At 36.1% G+C, this 19,003-nt stretch overlaps 1 protein-coding gene across 1 annotated transcript in view; it reads left to right on the forward strand.

Moving 5' to 3' along the window:
• Nucleotides 1–17,530, forward strand: part of ND-19 (NADH dehydrogenase [ubiquinone] 1 alpha subcomplex subunit 8) — an 85,735-nt gene extending 68,205 nt beyond the window's left edge. The window contains exons 2-4 of the mRNA XM_089088883.1: nt 1,298–1,473; nt 11,640–11,730; nt 17,351–17,530. Coding sequence (XP_088945009.1) covers nt 1,298–1,473; nt 11,640–11,730; nt 17,351–17,485 — 402 coding nt within the window. The 3' untranslated portion in view covers nt 17,486–17,530. The remainder of the gene's footprint in view (nt 1–1,297; nt 1,474–11,639; nt 11,731–17,350) is intronic.
• The last annotated feature ends 1,473 nt before the right edge of the window (nt 17,531–19,003 follow it).

The following is a 19,003-nucleotide window of genomic DNA, read 5'->3' on the forward strand; positions in this document are numbered from 1 at the left end:
TGTGTATGTGTGTGTATGTGTGTGTATGTTTTTGTATGTGTGTTTTTGTGTTTTTTTTAGTTTGAAAGATTCATAATGGTAGAGTATTTTTGTTTAAGAGTTTGTTTGTTATAGTTGTAGTTTGTATTATTTTCTATGTTTTTGTATGTGTGTGTTTGTGTGTGTATGTGTGTGTATGTGTGTCTATGTGTGTGTTTTTGTGTTTATTTGTGTGTTTGTGTGTGTATTTCTGTGTATGTGTGTGTATTAGTGTGTCTGTGTGTTTATGTGTGTTTATGTGTGTGTATGTGTGTGTATTTGTGTGTATGTGTGTGTGTTTGTGTGTTTGTGTTTGTCTTTGTGTGTATGTTATTGTAGTTGTTGTGTGGTTATGTGATGTGTGTGTATGTTATTTTATGTGTGTGGATGTGTGTGTATGTGTTTGGATGTGTGTGTATTGGAGAGTATGTGTGTGTATGTTAGTAAATGTGTGTGTATGATTGTGAATGTGTGTGTATGAGTTTTTATTTTTGTCTATGTGTTTGTATCTTTGAGGATGTTAGTTTATGTTATTGTGTGTGTTTGTATGGTTGTTTATGTGTGTGTAATTGTGTGTATGTTTGTGTCTGTGTGTGTGTGTGTGTGTCTGTGTGTTTATGTGTGTCTATGTGTGTGTATGTGTGTCTATTACGGTATATGTGTTTTACTGTTTGTGAGTGTATGGGTGTATGTGTGTGTTTTTTTTGGAGTTTTTGTTTGTGTGTGTGTGTGTTTTTGTTTGTGTGTGTGTGTGTGTGTGTGTGTGTGTGTGTGTGTGTGTTTGTGTGTGTGTGTTTGTGTGTGTGTGTGTGTGTGTGTGTGTACCGGGAGCCCGTAGCAAAAAGTGAAGAGAAAAGAAGACAAAAATGAGGATTATACGAACCAGTGAAAAATGTAGACTAAAATGCAAATATTCGGTCAAGACCTCCGCTTAACCGTCCTCAGTGCACGATAATAAAATAAAAATTACTTATGAAAATCCAAGGATAATATAAAAAAAATCGAACTTTACTATTTTTTCTTTTTGTCATGATTAGCCAGTGTGGTCTCAGAAATAATTCATAACTCTTTCCACTGTGATGTTACTATAGTACTTGAATCAAGCTTGGAAAAGTGTTTTGTAAAATCAGAGCAAATCGGGTCTTTCCACTATAATGGGGCAAGAAGGTCCATGGCAGTGATGATCGTGTTGTATAAGGACAGGTGGCAGCTCTGTCTCCACCTAGTCTTGGTTTTACACCAGTTTGACTTTATTTAGTTATTTTTTACTTTTTTTTAGGAATTCATGCTGTGTCGTGACGAGCTGAAAGATCCTAGGAAATGTTTGAATGAAGGGAAGGCCGTAACTGCTTGTGCTATGAAGTTCTTTCAACTTCTAAAAAAGAACTGTACTGAAGAGTTTACAGCCTATGCAAATTGTGTGGATAAATCTAGTCATAATATGGCATTTGCTCCGTGAGTTATAAGTTTCTTTTCTTTTCTGACAATCTAAGATAATTCCAACTTTTATTTTGTTTTATCTTGTCTTCAGTATGTTCACTAGTTTCCGACAAAAAATGCGAAAACAAAAGATGTGTTTGGGAATTTTACTATTTGTATGAGAAATGTTTACCATAGTATTTAAAATTTTATTTTTGGTCAAATTCTTGGGGTTTCTTTCTAGTTTTGATGGTTATATGTAAACAGGTTCTTATTAACTAACTTTATTTTCATGTCAGATTGAAAGGGCTAGAACTAAAATTTCAAATAAGATCGGACTGAAAGCGCTTCATTAAGCCAAGAATGAGCAAAAATAGAGTAAAATAATCTTCCAAGTGTAAAACTACCAGAATTCACTATAAAAGAAAATAAATGAAACTCAAAACGAACAGAAATTGCAATAAATAACCAAGTCATACTCAAAACGAGCAAAATTAACATGGGTAGGGCTGATAACCCCTATGCCTTCTCAAGATCAGAATACAATTTGCGCTTTACTTAAAAAAAAAAAAAAACCAAAAACAACCAAATTACCGTGGATTGTCAGTTAAATTGAGATATATTGATATTTCTTCGTTAAGGTTTTGATAATTTTTCATTTATGAAAGTAAGAAAGGTCAAAACATTTCAAGCGTATTTTGTTTTCGGTACGAGTTATGGGGAGGGGTATCCACGCTTTGATCACTTTGAATCTTAAAAAGAGCACTAGAACTTCTGATTACCAATCCAGTGAGCCCCCTCCGAAGTTCATACGATCACCCTTTCTATATATATCTTATATGCCCCCAGGGCATAACTTACAACCCTTGCCCTGAGGGTTCTGGGGGGGGGGGGTTTCATCCTCAAAGACATAATTTCAGGACCCTTCACTTACGTTGAACAAAATGGCTATCTAAAAATTTGGATCGGATGGGTTTGGGGAAATGGTGGGCGTGGGAGGGGGCTAGTTGCCCTCCAATCACTTTCGGCTATTAAAAAGGGGACTAGCCCTTTCAATTTCCAATTGAATGAGCTCTTTTTGAAATTTCTAAGACAACAAATTGCCATCTCAAAATTTATATCAGATGCATTTTGGGAAAATATGAGGTGCGTGGGGGGGGCATCCACCATCCGATCACTCTGAATCTTAAAAAGGGCAACAGAGCTTTTTATTGCCAATCCAATGCTCCCCCTCTGAAGTTTATACGAACACCCTTTCTGTATATACCTTATATGCCCCCAGGGTATAACTTACAACCCTTGTCCTGAGGGCTGTAGGGGGACTGTCATCCTAAAAGGCATTATTTCCGGCTCCAACAACTACGTTGAACAAAATGGCTATCTCAAAATTTTGATTGGATGTGTTTGAGTAAATTGTGGGCATGAGCTGCCCTCCAATGACTTTCGACTATTAAAAAGAGCCGTAGCTCTTTCAATTTCCAATTGAATGAACTCTTTTCGAAGTTTCTACGACAACAAATGGCCATCTCACAATTTCTATCAAACACATTTCGTGAAAATATGAGGTGTGGGGGGGGGGGTATCCACCCTCTGATTCCCAATCCAATAACCCCATTCCGGCGTTTCTACAACCATCCTTTCTATACAAACTGTATATGCCCCCAGGGCATAACTACCCTTGCCCTGAGGGCTGTGAGGGAGTTGTCATCCTCAGAGACATAATTTCCAGACCTTTCAACTACGTTGACCAAAATAGTTATTTCAAAATTTTGATTGGATGTGTTTGGGGAAATGATGGGCATAAGAAGGGGGTTAGTTGCCTTCTAATTACTTTCGACTATTAAAAGGGACCCTAGCTACTTCAATTTCCAACCTATTAAGCCCTTTTAGAAGTTTCTACGACAACAAATGGCCATCTTAAAATTTGTATCATATACAATTCGGGAAAATACGAAGTCTGGGGGGGGGGGTATTCACCTTCTGATCACTCTGAATCTTAAAGAGGGCACTAGAACTTCTTATTACCGATCCAGTGACCCAGTTCCGAAGTTTTTACGATCACCCTTTCTATATAAACCTTAAATGCCCCCAGATTATAACTTACAACCCGTGCCCTGAGGGATGGGAGGGGGGTTGTCATCCTCAAAGACACAATTTCCGGATCTTTCAACTATGTTGAACAAAATGGCTACCTCAAAATTTTGATTGAATGTGTTTGGGGAAATGGTGGGCTTGTGAGGGGTGATAGTTGCCGTCCAATCACTTTTGACCATTCAAAGGGCCGTAGCTCTTTCAAGTTCCAAGCGAATGAGGCCTTATCGTATTTTTTACGTCAACTTCTTCGATACGAAGTGCCATGGTCTAAACAAAAAAAAATATAATAAATAAATAATACATTGCGCCCACGTCGCTCTTTACTTAGGCAGCGCTTTTGCGCTGCCTATGATAACAGAGACCAATGTGTTTATAGATACAGCTGTTTCTATTTCTTTTTTTTCTTTTTTTCTGAAAGGCCTTCCTCGAACGACTGGCTAAAGCGGCTTTGAATACCATGGGAACTACTATCCCGTGTAATAGTCTAGAATGAATTAAAACACAAAGTAAGCCATCTTATGATTTTGTTAGACTTGGCTTGACCAAAAAAATCGCCTCGGGGTAGGAAAATTTCCAAGGGAGGTTTAAACATTAGTTTTATCACACGGCGTACCCTTTGTTAAACTCGGCTTGCTAAATTTACTTTCTGCATATCTGTATGTTCAGTAGTTTAATACTGTAATTCAGTTGCGTCAATCCATGAAAATGTAGAGAGGATGGAGGGCAAAAACTATTTCTAAATATCTAGATGTAATTTTATGTTTTTTTTTTTCAATTAACATACCAAAAACGATATTTCTCAATGGAATTACCAAAAACAGTATTTTCCAAAATCTAGGGGAGGGATAAATGATTTTCTCTATCCCCTTTGTGTAAATGCATTAGTACCAGTATTTTTCTATTAGCTTTGCGACTCAAAATTTTAATAGCTTAAAGTCTGTATTAGGCCAAAATGTTAAGATTTAAAGCGCGTCTGCAATATTTTTCCAGGTGGGGGATTGTACTGGTTTGAGAAAGTTTCCCTTTGTGTCAGAAGTGCCTTAATCCATCTGAATGTAAAGCAACATTGTAGTTTCTCTATTATGTTCTTCGCGGGAGAGGGGTCCCATACAGCCCCCTCCCCCTGTATATATCTGTCATTGGAAACATTTCGGCCACCCATTCACTTATAATCCAAAAAATTACAATATAATTATATATATATATATATATATATATATATATATATATATATATATATATATATATATATATATATATATATATATATATAAAAGAAAGCTTTCCAAAGAAAAGTATTGCAATGTAACACTGCAATATGGTTATTTAAATACTTGTGGGGCATTATTCCTTTCCCAGTAACTCTTATCCACTTCGAATGACTTTTTTCCTTAGTTTTGTTTTAGTAAAAATTGATATTATAATTTAGTCTTTTTAAACGTGAACGGATGATTTTCCTAGGGACTATATAGACAGGAAAGTTTACTTTTCCTCCGACAGGATCCCCACCGACATTCAGAAGGAAGAAAAGCTATAGGATTTCTTACATTTGAGACAGTGAGGGATATTAGTTATGCTGCTGCTAGGAACTAAGATAAGATTCTTAATAACTCGGTAACATGGATATGCTGGAAAAAAAGTTGCCCTAGTATAATCTTTAAGCAATAAGATGAAGAAAGAGTATGGTAACGGAGAAATGCGAGGAATGTCAAAGTACAAAGACTTGTAGACCTGTCAAAGACTTGTAGGCTGTATATCGAAGTCATGAATTGCCATCGTCTCATACAAAATATTTTAGTCGTTTTGCGTTTATTATTAATGTAAATAATACTTTCAAAAATCCTTATTTCAATTAAAACTTCGAAAGAAAACCCTTTGCCTAAATTTTAGCGAAATTCTCATATATTGAATGTAACGGCGGCGGCAGGAAAATATAGTTGGTTTTACTCCACTTGGACTCGAAAATATGCGCAGGGTTGCCATCGGTGACACTTTCGTGCCACTTTTGGCACTTTTTAAAAAAAGTGGCAACAAAAAAAAAATTCAGATAAGAAACCGGAAGGAAAACTGTCAATTTAGATATGCATCGATATCTTTTTTTCTTGCTTTTTTCCATCTCTCTGTTTTAAGATTCAGAAACGCTCTATTACTATGCTAATGCTCTATCACATTTATCATAAATTTTTTGCTTCATCATCATCACATTAGTCATACCCAGTGATCTTCGGTACGAAATACTTAGCAATGAAGAGGACAGACACACACAGTTAACTGCATTGTGGTGGAGAAGCCTTCAATTGTTTTCAGTTGTTTCGTTCAACTATTTTGTGTTGTTGCAATAATTTGTTGGTTTCGTAGATGATAAGGCAGCCAAGCGGTTTGCAATTCTTGAGTGGGTCCGAATCCAGTTTTCATGTTTTATCAGCTGAGGGTCGGCTACAATTCAAAGAAGAAAAGAGCAAGAAAAGCTAAGAGCGAATTGTTGTGCCGCTATGTTAATAGCCGTTATTTTGTTAACCAGTTACTGGGCCAATGACTGCTTAACTTTACGCGTCTTTTCATCGATTTCAGTGACTAGAGCTCTTGAAGCCCAGTGACTGAAAAGCTCACTGGTGACATCACACAATGACCCAGTGACGCAAAAACATCCACTGAGCTCACTGGTGTCCCGCAAGAATATTCAGTGACCTCTCAAGTGACTGGACCAGTGACGCAAAAATGCGCTCTAACATTTCCGTTCATATTTTTCATATTTCTTCTTTGAATCATTGGCAATTAACGAATGAATGGCCATACATAACCATCATACTAAAAACAAAATCATACAAAACTTCCACTAATGAATGGCCATACATAACCATCATACTAAAAACAAAAATGATACAAAACTTCCACTATCTTAAATCCAATGCAATCATTATCAAAATTACAATCTAATTTTTTTTTTCTTACTTAAATTATGTTACATCGTTACATAAATTGAATTCGAACGCACTTTCTCATTTTAGTTATTTCATTCCCACTTATTTTTTATTGTAACTGTGCTTTCCTACTGATACTCTAAATGCTCGTTTTTTTATTAGAAAGGTACTTTCATATTGATACTTAAAATGCTCGTTGACTGTTCCTATGCTCTAGTCCCTGGAGACATCGGAAAGAAAAATTTACAGGGAGTGGCGGCAGTTCTCGTGAAACTAGTTCTATTCAGGTTGTGATAAACAGATTAAATGATATAGCTGTCTTATTGAAGTCATTTTTAGTCCACTATTTCGTAATTTTGCAATAATTCGTAGGCTCGTAGATGATGAAACAGCAAAACAGGTCGCAATTTTTTAGCGGGACCAAATCCAATTTTATGTAGTACAAGTTGAGGATTGAACGCAATTCAAAGAAGAAAAGAGTAAGAAAAGCAACATTCCCATTTGGAATTGTTATATTTATTCTTTAAACCCTTGGCGATGTTAAATGTTTGTTGCATTGTTTCATAGATTGAATTTAGACGCACTTCCTCCTTTTACGTTTTTTCTGGTCACAAACTTTTGAGTGTAATAAGTCATATGCTCCTTAAGTTTTGTCTCCAATATACGTCAGCAGAAGGGTATCCTAATGTTTTTGCCAAATAAATTATTTGAAAGAGTTAGTGTTTGATCGTCTATTAGTTGTATAATAGCTGCAATCTATGTTCGTGGCATTCTCTTCAATATTTACGGAGAAAAGAAAAGTTTCAAGTACCCAAACGCACTGTAATAATCAAGATAGTCCATTTTGTGGAAAAACTTAGTGAAAACGTCTCAATGTAGACGAGTATTGCTGTCCCTTTCTTCAGTTTTTTTTCAAAAGAAAAAAAGCTGACGGCTTTTCCTTTTTTATTTTTTCGTTCCTTTTTCACGCTATGAGCAAAGACTACTCAGAAAAAAAAGAATAAAGTACTCTGTGGAATGAATTCCCATTTTATACAGTAAACACCATTTGCGTTTTATCGGGTTTTTAGAGAGGGCTGGAAAGTTGACAAGAGTGGAAGTGCTGCGCAAAGCGGAGAATCAGCGCCACCTAAGTAAAATCAATATTACTTTTTTATAGTTGATAGATGGCATTAGAGCCGACTTTTTATATTGGAGAATTTAAAGATGCGGAAAACCGCGCGGGGGTGATCCCAAGCGGATTGGCCAATATTAGGGCCGTTCTTTTGTACTAAGATCTTAAATATAACTTTGAACTATGTACATAGAACTTTGATGATATTCTCATCATAGTCGTTAGACCGCTGATCAGATCAGAATGATGGAAGACGTTTACAAAAGAACACTATAAGATGTAAGTTCTTAGTGCTAAGATTTCACTTTTAAGCATTTTTTGTCAAAAGATGTAAGATTTTAGCACAAAGATGAGTAAAAGAACGACCCTATTTTAAATTTGAAAAGCTCATTAATACCAGCGCGAGCGACAAATTTTTGGAAAATGACACTTTTAATGCGAAAGTGACACTAGTTTCCCACCCAAATTGGTAACAAAAAAAACCTGCTGAGTGGCAACCCTGCAGATGCTTTCAGTTTCATCCTGCTTTCGCACAGCATGCATAAGGAAAAATCACACCACTGCGCATACTAAATCCTTTTGTTGCTTGCGTTTAAACACAAGTTGCAAAAGCAAAACATTTGATTGAAATGACACGGAAATGTGAAAGTTGCAAATCTTCCTTGGAGTGCCGTTCAATGTTTTTCTCATTGATAGCTTATGACAGGTAAAAATAAGTTTTTTCTGAAAAGTTTAATGTGTGTTATCCTGTATTAAATTATAGATGTTTTTATCCTATATACGACATGAATTACAAATGTTTTTATCCTTTAAACGGTGTCATATTAATTTGGTATTAAGGAAACAGGAAATCTGATGCAAAACGCAAAACAGCTTTTCCTGCATGAAAGCCTTGTTTCGCAACAGGGATTAACAGCAAATGCAGATCCACTAATTTCATTGATTGTATTATCTTTAATGTCTATTTACTTATGTAGTCTTTCATCCTTCTGAAATGGAGAGAATCCCCAGTGATAGGTAGTAAGAGTGTCGAAAGATATTTTTCCACAAGAGTGGGGGGGAGGGGGTAGAACATTACCGTGGTTATTCAGATAATTACAAAATTTCATAAGTCATGATTTTTCTCGGGGGGGGGGGCTAAGGAAAGACATCTCAGCAGTAAACATATAGTAAAGAGTAAGACAGACGGGAGGCTCGTTCAAAATGGGATTTTAATAACACCAACACTTTTTTTTTTTTTTTTTTTTTTTTTTTTTTTTTTTTACCCTGCTGTGACATAAAGCTATCAATCCAAATTTAAGTGTTAATTTATGCAAGGATACTAGCCAATCAAAATGTCTTTGAAAATGTTCTTTCTGGCCAACTAAAACTAATTTCAAATCTGTTGTGCATGGTTTTTCGCTAAACCTAAATGTGGATGCATTTAGTATGATCTGAAAAACATGTTTTTTAATTGAACCTGAGCATTAGTAAAAATATTATTGTCAATGAGCCTTTACATTCTTGAAATGCAAATAGGTGAAATACTTAAAAAGTTGAGGTTTTGAATATCTTACATGTGCAAAATGTAAAAGGAAAAAAAATCCATAAATGGAAAACAGTCTTTGCAAAGAAATCCAACACAAATAATGTCCGAAAAGCGCCGAATTCTGTATCATCTTAGTTTTCTTGTATTTAAAGGAATCTTGTTATTTAATTCGCCCAAGTCCAAGCAGTTCCTTCTTCATTTCCGTGTAGTTAATCGTTTTTTCTTAGTTGATTGCTTCTCATTTAGGCTAATAATCTACCTTAAGTAGGTTTGTTTTCTCATTTGAAAAATAAGATTGTGCTGTTTTCGCTTTTGTCAGGTAAATAAAAATGTGTTTTGCCTCGTGGAAAGACTGTCACTAAATCTTTGTGGGATTAGTTTTGCCGTTTGTAGCCTGTATTAGGAATGTAATAAAAAAAGAAACAAGCTACTTCTATTGCCGAGGTAGAGACTGAATTGTAATGAGTATTTTGTGTCATGTTAAAACGGAAAAAAAGATAGTCTACTTGTTGTTTTAGGAAATAACATTTGAAGTTTATTAGATCACAAGGTTTGTCTTGGGGCTGGTTTCACAACACTTAGAAATCAGTGGCGGATCTAGGGGGCCGAGGGGGGCACGCGCCCCCTAACGTAGTCTAAAGTAGTGTAATTTACCTAATTAACGCAAGTTTGCGTTAATTAAACTTGCTCCCAACCCAAGTTTATTGGGTCAACCTATTTTGCCCCCCCCCTCCTAAAAAAATCCTGGATCCGCCCCTGTTAGAAATTGTCTCAGGAAAGAGGAGGGCCGTTCTAAAGAGGATAGACCCACAAAAATTTGCATGCATAAATGTATATTGCCTATTTGGGTAGATTCAATCCTGCCGTAATCCCAGGTTCATTCTGACGAATTCACTTCTGGGTGTTATCTTTAATATTATTGTCAAATTTTTTCTGCCTTGAATTACATTCAAACACTCCTAAATACGTTGGTGATATCTTGTAATGTGAGAATAAGACATTGATTTTATTATTAAATAATCCTCTTATAAGTCGTAAGAATGTTGAGATTTGAACGATTTATGACAGCTGAATTATTAATGTCCGCCAGAGGTAAAAAATAAAAAGTAAAGAGCTTTCCCTTTTCCTTTATTTTTTGAATGAGTAACAGTGTGGATGAGAAATCACACCCAGTGACCACTTATTACTTTATTCATAAATGATATGCGATGGAAAAAGGAGAAAAACGATAGGGTTGGCAATCGATAGAAATACAGTTTCACTTCCTCAACTTTAATGCATTCGTCGAGCCAGAACCACGATTGGAACATTTCTCTTAAAGTTTGCTTGTAATCCCCCGTTCCTTGCCTCTGTTGTTTATTGTCCTGCATTCAGCCACCAGAAGAGACGAAATTGGATCTATTCCTAGAAACTTAACACCAATTTTCAAGAAAGTTTACTTAAATTTTCAATTCGAATTGCCTCCTTGAGAATACTTTTGCCAAAAAAAAAATAGTACAAACGAAATATTTGTTTTCCTTTTGTTTTGTTTGACGCATAGATTATCCTTAGGTTTACCCACTCCCACCTTTTCTCGCAAAAGCCGCCGTATTTGTGTTTTTCATCAGATTTTATCTTATTTATACTTTAAGTACTTGCTTCGTGACAGCGCAACAGCTACGTTGAGATAATTCAACTGAGCCGTTGAAAACGTATTAGTCAGATTAGTCAGAAAAATGAAAAAACGGTTATCTACGCAGTTCCAAGTTTCTAGTTTTTCATTTTGCACTCTTATAGTTGAAAAGATCCGATTTCATTGGAAAAGTTTTTTTTTTTTTTTTTTTTTTTTTTTTTTTTTTTTTTGAATATACTTAGTAGACATGGGTAATTTAATATAAAAAAAAATATCAGTGTATCTCAAATGTTGACACGTTGTGCAAAAGCACAGAGAGTTTTGTTTTTATTCAAATCGTATAGAAAAACAAAGCGTGTTTTTAAATGTTTTAGTATTACATAAATCAGGATGTACTTAGTTATGAGCTTTAATGTTCCTCTTTAAAATCCAAATAGATGAAAAATATTAAAGCAGTGTTAACAATGACTTAAAAAGTTGTATTTCGATTATTTTCTAAGAACTAGATGTCACAAAGATACTTGCCACAACAAGAACGCCAGAGAAATTATTAGTGAGTGGCAAAAATTATTAATTTACCAAAATGTAAACAATTTCCAACGAATATACTTTCAAGTACCAAAGAGTGGTATTGTATAAACCTTCAACCACATGGCCAAATGGTGGAGATATTACTTACACCCAAAATATCGTTTATGAGAAAATATAAGCTTCCTTTTCAGATGGTTGGGAGGCCTTTAAGAATCGGTGGTGGATTCTTTCATCTCTTATACTTCTTTTATTTGGCCGACTCGAATTTTTCTGAGAAGCAAATTTTGAAACTGACCAATTAGGCAGAGAAATCTAAGTGATGTTAGTAGTCAGGAAATCTGTCAATTCCTGCTGTTGTCAATAAAGTTTTTTTTTTTGAAAAATTTCTATTTCCTGTTATAGGTGTCGTAAAACCCAAGGAGTTTATGATCAGTGCATCCTGGAAAAGATGCAAATTGAGCGACCCTACTACGGATATTTCTGTGAAGCTAAGGTGAGTGGGAAATTGTTGTTGTTGTTTTGTTGTTTTTTTAATGAGCTTATTATCTAATTAAAAAATCTCATACTATCAATTTGGAAAATATCATACCTCCGAGGCCAAGGTCCCATAAAGGATCGCAACAGCTCTGACCCATAAATCACAGTTACGGGAAAACACAAGTGAAAGTATCTATTGTCATAACCGTCTAAAGGTGCAAAAAATTCCAGCTACTAATTACTATCAAATTTAATTGTAATCATATAGACCCTTCTTATGGATGTGGATCGGGTGGAACTCCTATCGAGCGCAGACATGCAAGACCATAACCGCAGCTGTTGAACAGGTTTTTCCTTAGTGAATTCAGAGAGCCCCTAGTAATTAGGAAGATGAAGAGAGATTTTATACCTCTTCCTACGGTATCTTTTGGTGAATGCACCCCCTCCCCACCCTCCGCAAAGTGAAACCAGGACAATAGCTAGTACCCTTTGTCAAGTTTTTTAGAGATTGAGCAAACTCTGCTGCTAGTGTCTGTGTTTCACATGACGATAACTTAAGAACCCTCTCTGCTTTATAGAGGTTTGATAGTGTCTAGACACCAGATCTTACTTCCCACACCAGCTACTCAGCAGTATACCTGTTTAAACAAGAACTTTGGAACCCCCCCTCTCTCTTTCTCCCTCTTTCTCTCCTTCTCGTTGCCCCCAGAGATTTGAAATGGGACTACTCTCCCGAAAGGCACTATTACAACACTAGGTCTTAACCCCACTGAGTTAGGTTGAGATATGTCAACCCTTTCAGACAGATTCAGATCTGAATCTGATGTCTTTACGACGAAAGTTCAGGGTTGCCCTTCATCCTCCTCCAAAGAGGTCTAACGAGTCCCTTGATTTCATAAGGACACAAGAGCGTGTGAAATGTTAATTTCGACTAGGTTAATTTTGACTGACAAACCTTTCGGACGATTATTTTGATAAAAATCATTTAGAGAACACCCTCCCTTTCCCTTCCCCGTAAAAGCCCGGGGTTGAGTAGGTTCGAATTGAACCCGGATTCTCAAAAGTCAAAATTAGAATATTCGTTATTACTTCTTTCCAAGTTTCTTTCTGATCCGACATTCCCTTATGGGAAATATCCTGCTGACAAGAATCTAGGGACTCTTGTTTTTGCTTTCCACCATGTGTGTTTGAGATCTGACAACCTGTTAAGGCTGGTCGTGAGGACAAATATTTAGACCCCCCTCCCTTATGGAGCTAACTATGATTGCACATCTCCCAACTGTACAATCAGGATATCTATTCTTACGTTGTTCCAAGTTTGGTTAAGATTCGATAACCTCTTCTGCTAAATGTTTTGGCTATAAGAATTAAAGAAACCCTTCCCTTTATAACCTCTTATAAAGTCGAATCTTCACTTCACTTATATCTTCACTTCTAAGAACTATAATTAGGACATCAGCTCCAATATCAAACCAGGTTTCTTTAAAATCCAATAACCCCTTCTGGTAAATGTCCTAATGACAAGTATTTATATAGCTCCTCTCCCAATTAGGCTGGATCGGGTAAGAACCCCCAAAAGAAACAACTAAAATACATGCTCTTACTTCTTACTAAATTTGGTTGACATTCAATAACCCGTTTGGGTACAGATTGTGAGAACTGGAGTTTTGGACCCCCCCCTCCCGCACAGAAGTCTTGGATGTATATTGACCCCCAAAGGACATGGTTCGGACACAAACTCTCATTTCTAACCAAGTTCGGTTGAGATCTGATAACCGCTTCTGCTAGATGTCCTGATGACAAAATTTTAGGAATTCTTCCCCTTTCCCTCCCTCACAAAATAAAATTTGGCCCTGATTCCCAAAAGGTATGATTAGAAACTAGCTTTTACTTACCAAAAATTTTGGTTGAGACCCGACCGTCTTTTCTAGTGGATGGTCTAATGATGGGTGAACTAATCTGGTGGATAAACTAATGGAACCCCTCCCTGCCGAAAATGACATGTGTCTAGCCACCCTTAGGGATTGACTGACCCTTTGCTCTTTCTATCCACAAAGTTTGATTTAGACTCGACAGCCCCTTTTGCTAGATTGTCTGATAAAATTAGCTCTAAGGTTAACTTTACTTCCTGTCAAATTTGGTTGGGATCTGACCACCCCTTCTGGTAGGTGTGGAAGGGACAGGATTCTGGCAACTCCCTCATCCCATCCCTGCGTTTCACTTAGTAGTCAATCGCAACTTGTTGTAGTCTAATTTGATCCGATCCTTAAGAGCATGCATAAATTTCAGAGAATTCAATCAAAATTGAAAATATCATTAAAAACACATTTGGAGTTTCACAAAGATCTTCAGATTAATCTTTCCGGAATCATTTCCTAGAAATCTAGAAGAGATAGGAATTTTCTATCTCAGCTTTCGAATGAGATAATCTTATGCTCCACACGAGTGCAGTGTAAAATGATTCCTAAAAGTATTAGGTCAGGACAGTTTCGTTTTGCTTATTGTTTATATTATTTAAGAGATAGAAGAAATTCAATTTTTCAGAAATACGCGGGAAATTTTCCAAACTTCAAAGGAACTTCTTTTCTCTGTTTCACCATCCCCATACCTGAAAAAATCTTTGAATTTCCATGTCTTATCATTACCGCACTACAGACAGCTGATCAAAGTTTAAAAAAAAATAACTACTACAAAAGCAATATTGTTTCTTTGTAGCACAGTGATGCCATATAGTAGCATAAACGTAAGTAACTGGTTGATTATACTAACATGCAGACGAAGAAATGGTCCTCTTTCACATCCCTTTACATCTACTTTCAGTCCAAGCCCGGGATTTTGATTTGGTAGATGTAAAAAGCCAAATAAAGCTCTGCAGAGTTTTCTTGGTGGTCATTTGATGTAAATCAACAGCAAAATAACTTAGAAGATTGATCGTCATCATAACGGTGTTCTTTAACGGATTTTTAATTGAAAGATAGTAACTCTTTGTGAATGACCCGTGCTTATGGAGCATTGCCACAGATTTGGCAGTGACAGAGGATGTAAATGAGAATGGAAAACTGAAAGGCGATTGGCAAAAGGGATCGTGCAGTAGAATTCAATTATTGTTTCAATGAAATATCAGCTTTGACAAGGATCTTTGGCAAGTTGTAGCCAAATTTTTGCGGTTAGAGTATAAGCGTAGACCATTTATTGATCTTCTGACCTCTACTCCATGTTCTTTTGTCAAAAGAAAAGTTAACTTAAAGTCCTTCGCCAGGTAATCCTGAATCTTTTTCAGTCAAGAATTGAAGAGATCCTGGAGGATGAACAACATGGTTTTCGGCCAGACAGATCTTGTGCTGATCTGATATTTAGTTCAAGAACATCAATTGAAGAATCGAACGAGTGGCAGATTGAAATATTAATATTGTGTACAAAGGGAATCACTAAGGAGGATATTACAAGACCATGACCCTCAGACAAGATTGTTAGTAGTATTGTTGCTTTATATAAGGACCATGTAGATGCTATCGGAACCGATAGTGGAGACCTGATGGAAAGGATCCAGGTCCTTTTCGGAGGGCTTCAGGGATGTATCCTGTCCCCTCTGCTCTTCACGATTGTAATTGACTATTTACTTCGGACATGTCGCTTTTCTGGAGTGATACAATTGCATGAAAGCCGTATTATCTTTACTGGTGACTCTTCTGAGGACATTCTGCTCCTTTCTTATCTGAGGGAAGACGTTTATTAAAGATTCACAAAACTTTCAAAAACTGCCAGACGAATTGGGTTGTCTGTCGAGTACCCAAGAGACGAAAAACATGTGCAAAACCGCAAAAACAATGGCGGCCACTGAATGTCGGTTCGGATGAGCAGTGACGAGCAGGCAATGTTTTACTAAGCTATGAAAAGTGGAAAATTTCTGCATACACTTTAAAGCTCAAGCTTTATGTACTTTATATACTTTAAAACTGTATGTACTAGTGTACGGGTGCTGTACATAGGCACTGACAAAATAGCAGGAGAAACGAACTGAAGATTTCGAAAATGGCTCCTTCCGGCGAATCCTGGGAATTTACTAGTTTGACAGAATTACCAAAACCTCCATGCGTGAATGGCAAAGCAACCACTGATTGTTCAGTAAATCCTTAGTAATAGATGGTGGTATTTGGGCTACATGGTTCGTTTTGTGTGATGGTAGGCTCCACCTTGATGTCTGGTGCCCTTGCCCAGAGATTAGAAGACGTGGGTGGTACAAAGCGACTCTTAGCTGATGCCTAGAGAAGAACTCTGCACCGACGGGAACATCTTTGGAAGACAAGTGGCCCTCGTAAGCTCTCTATAGGTCATATTGGGGAGGCGTTGGTCTCCCCTTGTGCGCCAGCCGGCGTGGAAAAAGCTAATTCTAAGTTGGTAACTTTTATCCAAAATTCTCGTGACGGTAAAGTGTAGTGGGGGATGGCAACGTGAAAAAGTTTTTTTTTTTTGGCACGCTTGGGGTTTTTTTCATTTTAGTGTCCCTGTTTTTTTTTTTTTTTTTTTTTTTTTTTCTTTTTTTTTTTTTTAGTTTGCCTGACCTCTCGAGTTCATGAACAGCTATCCAACTAGGTTCGGCACAAATTTCTGAATATTTTACTTTTTGTTAACTTATTTCTAAACAATAAAAGCACATACAACATTATATACTCCAGCGCTTTATAGCCGGAGAGAACTTATAGGGAAGAAAATTCACTCTAAGAAGTCCATGTTCTATTTTGTTCATTGTTTACTCCCATTTTGCCCCTCCCTCCCCCCCTTCCTTGAAGTCTTATATTTCTGGAAAAGTTAGAATTGCAAACATTTGATATTTTCTGTAATAATTTTCTGATAAAAGTAGCCTAACAAGCCTTATATATTTAGAACAGAAGTATTTTTTAATCTATAAACTTCAGAAATCGTTGCTTTTCTTATTGTTCCGGATCAGGTTGGTTATTTACTGGACTGTAGTCCAATTAAGTTTAATATTTGGTAATTATTTTTTTCTTTTTTCTTATTTTAGAGTTTCCAATTTTCTTCATTTTAACTTCAAAAGAAATTAATGACACATTTCTTGGCTTACTATAATTTTTGTTTAAAAATAAAAATAAATAAGTGTCCCTTCCAGTATGTCTTGGTATTTAACAATAGTCGACATCCATAGTCCGCTGGCCCTTCTGAATATGGGGAAAAAAATGATTACGGCTCGCTCTCATCGTTTCGATACTTTAACTCTGACTGTGGTGTTAACTCTTGGCTTCTCTAACAGTCTCATTTATAGTAAGAAGAGTCTTTGTCAATCTCACGGTGCCTTGTTCTATGTCAATCCACCTTTAAAATTGACTGATTTGATTGTGGTCAATTAGCGTATTTTTAAATATTCTATCACAGAGACTGTTATTTTGGGGTTCTTTTCAATAGCAAGATTTCCAGCATCTTCAATTGCGTGATAATTTGTGGCTAGATTTGGAAATTAAGTGATAACCAGCTGAATGGATGGTAAAGTAATATAGCTGACAATAACTATCCAGAGTCAGTGTCAGTTCGTAATACAAGGACTAGTTGAATTTCAGTGAATTTCAGCTTTACAATGTTAAAAACCATAATGGAATTGAAATTTCTTTTTTCTCTCTAAGGTTCATCACACTGAGAGACCACGCCCGGCAATAAAAGAAGAGCCATTTGTGAATGCCCCCAAGCAAGATGAGCTTCCCGAAGATTTCCCTCGTCTTAAAGCCAAATATTATGGCATGCGATACACTTATGATTAACAAGTTATTTGTTTATTTCTCATAGAATTATAATGTTTACGTCGACACTTTTTTCTTTAGTGAGAACAAGTTAAGCTGACTGTTTTTTTTTTTCAAAACTATGGACTTCTATGACCATTTCCTTATTTAAAAACAGATTAGTTCACCACTCTAAAAAAAAACTCTTAGTACATTTTAAATAAACCTGTGTAAGCTGCTACAGTTGTGAAAACTTCGTTTTAGAAACAGTTTTGTAGAGTCAAATAACTTTTTAGGTTTACTTATTGCGTTTTCGGGGCTATTTTTACAGCGCAAACTAAAAACATTATTGACTATTTAGTATCTTTGAATGTTCATTTGCATTTTATTGTCCAGAAAAAATCTAAAATAAAATAAAGCTTGCGTTTTATCGGTGTCACTATGGAATATTTAAGTTTTGACCAGCTGAGTAGAATTTCTGGTAAGTAGTTGTGACTCAAATAATCCTGTCGTTCACAACAATACATGAGACGCAAAGAATACTTCAGCATTATAGAAAACATGCATTGCTCGTTTGTGCGTTGCAGTTTTTTTTCATAGGGGGGGGGGGCTAATTTAGCTGATCAATTCAAACAGATATTAGAAGCACAGACAAATTATGCATATAAAATACAGTTCAGGGGTAATTCCTTGATGTTTGTCACTCTTTGCATTTGAAGGGATTTTTTATAACTGTTTGAAACTTTTTTCCTAACAAAGAAATTGGACTGCATCAAGAAATCGCTTAAGATTTGTGTTCATTAATAAGCTACGCTTTTTGGTTTTGGATTTAATCTTTCCATGTTGTCTTCGGTTTATCAATTGTTGCCTTCTCTAAAGCTAGTGCTAGAGAAACCATTCAAGCAGAGAATATGTCCTAGTAACACAAAATTTTTCGATTATAGCTAGGCAAGAATTAGTCAGAATAACAGGGAAAACAAATTAAGCGATATCTTACTTTCGAATCCACCCAGGAGATGATTGCTTTCAAAAATATAGCACTATATTAAGTCCAAATATTTTTCGATAATGGGACAATACGCTGTAGTGGTTGCACCTGAACCTATAAATTTTAAACTTCTCTAAAAAAAAATGCTTCAGAACTTTGATTGGTCATATTTTGGGAAAACGAAATGCCTAGAAAGGGCAGGCCTATAAAATATATTTAGAAGTTGCTATGGCCTCAATGATGCATAATAACAATTATGAGAAACCAGTATGTAATTTCATCTGGGATCCAAGTCGACCGCTATCAATTTCAATGCTTCTCTATATAAAAATTCCTTTACTATTTTATACCGAAGTGCCATTGCTTGTCTTCCTTTTTCGTACTGCTGACTCCCAGTATGTTATTTTTCATGATATTAAAACCAAACAGAATTCTTTATAACTAAGCAAGCTATGCAAGGGTAAAGCTTCGTTTTAAGTTAAATTGATGGGCCTGCCTGCAAGACAGTTGGCCCGACTCTATCAAGACTCTATTACAGCAAATAACGCTCTATGTGTTAAAAATTGAAGACA

This window comes from Artemia sp. Qi Xiang Cuo, chromosome 5 (assembly GCF_049724085.1).
Source record: "Artemia sp. Qi Xiang Cuo chromosome 5, ASM4972408v1, whole genome shotgun sequence".
Taxonomy (NCBI): Eukaryota; Metazoa; Arthropoda; class Branchiopoda; order Anostraca; family Artemiidae; genus Artemia; species Artemia sp. Qi Xiang Cuo.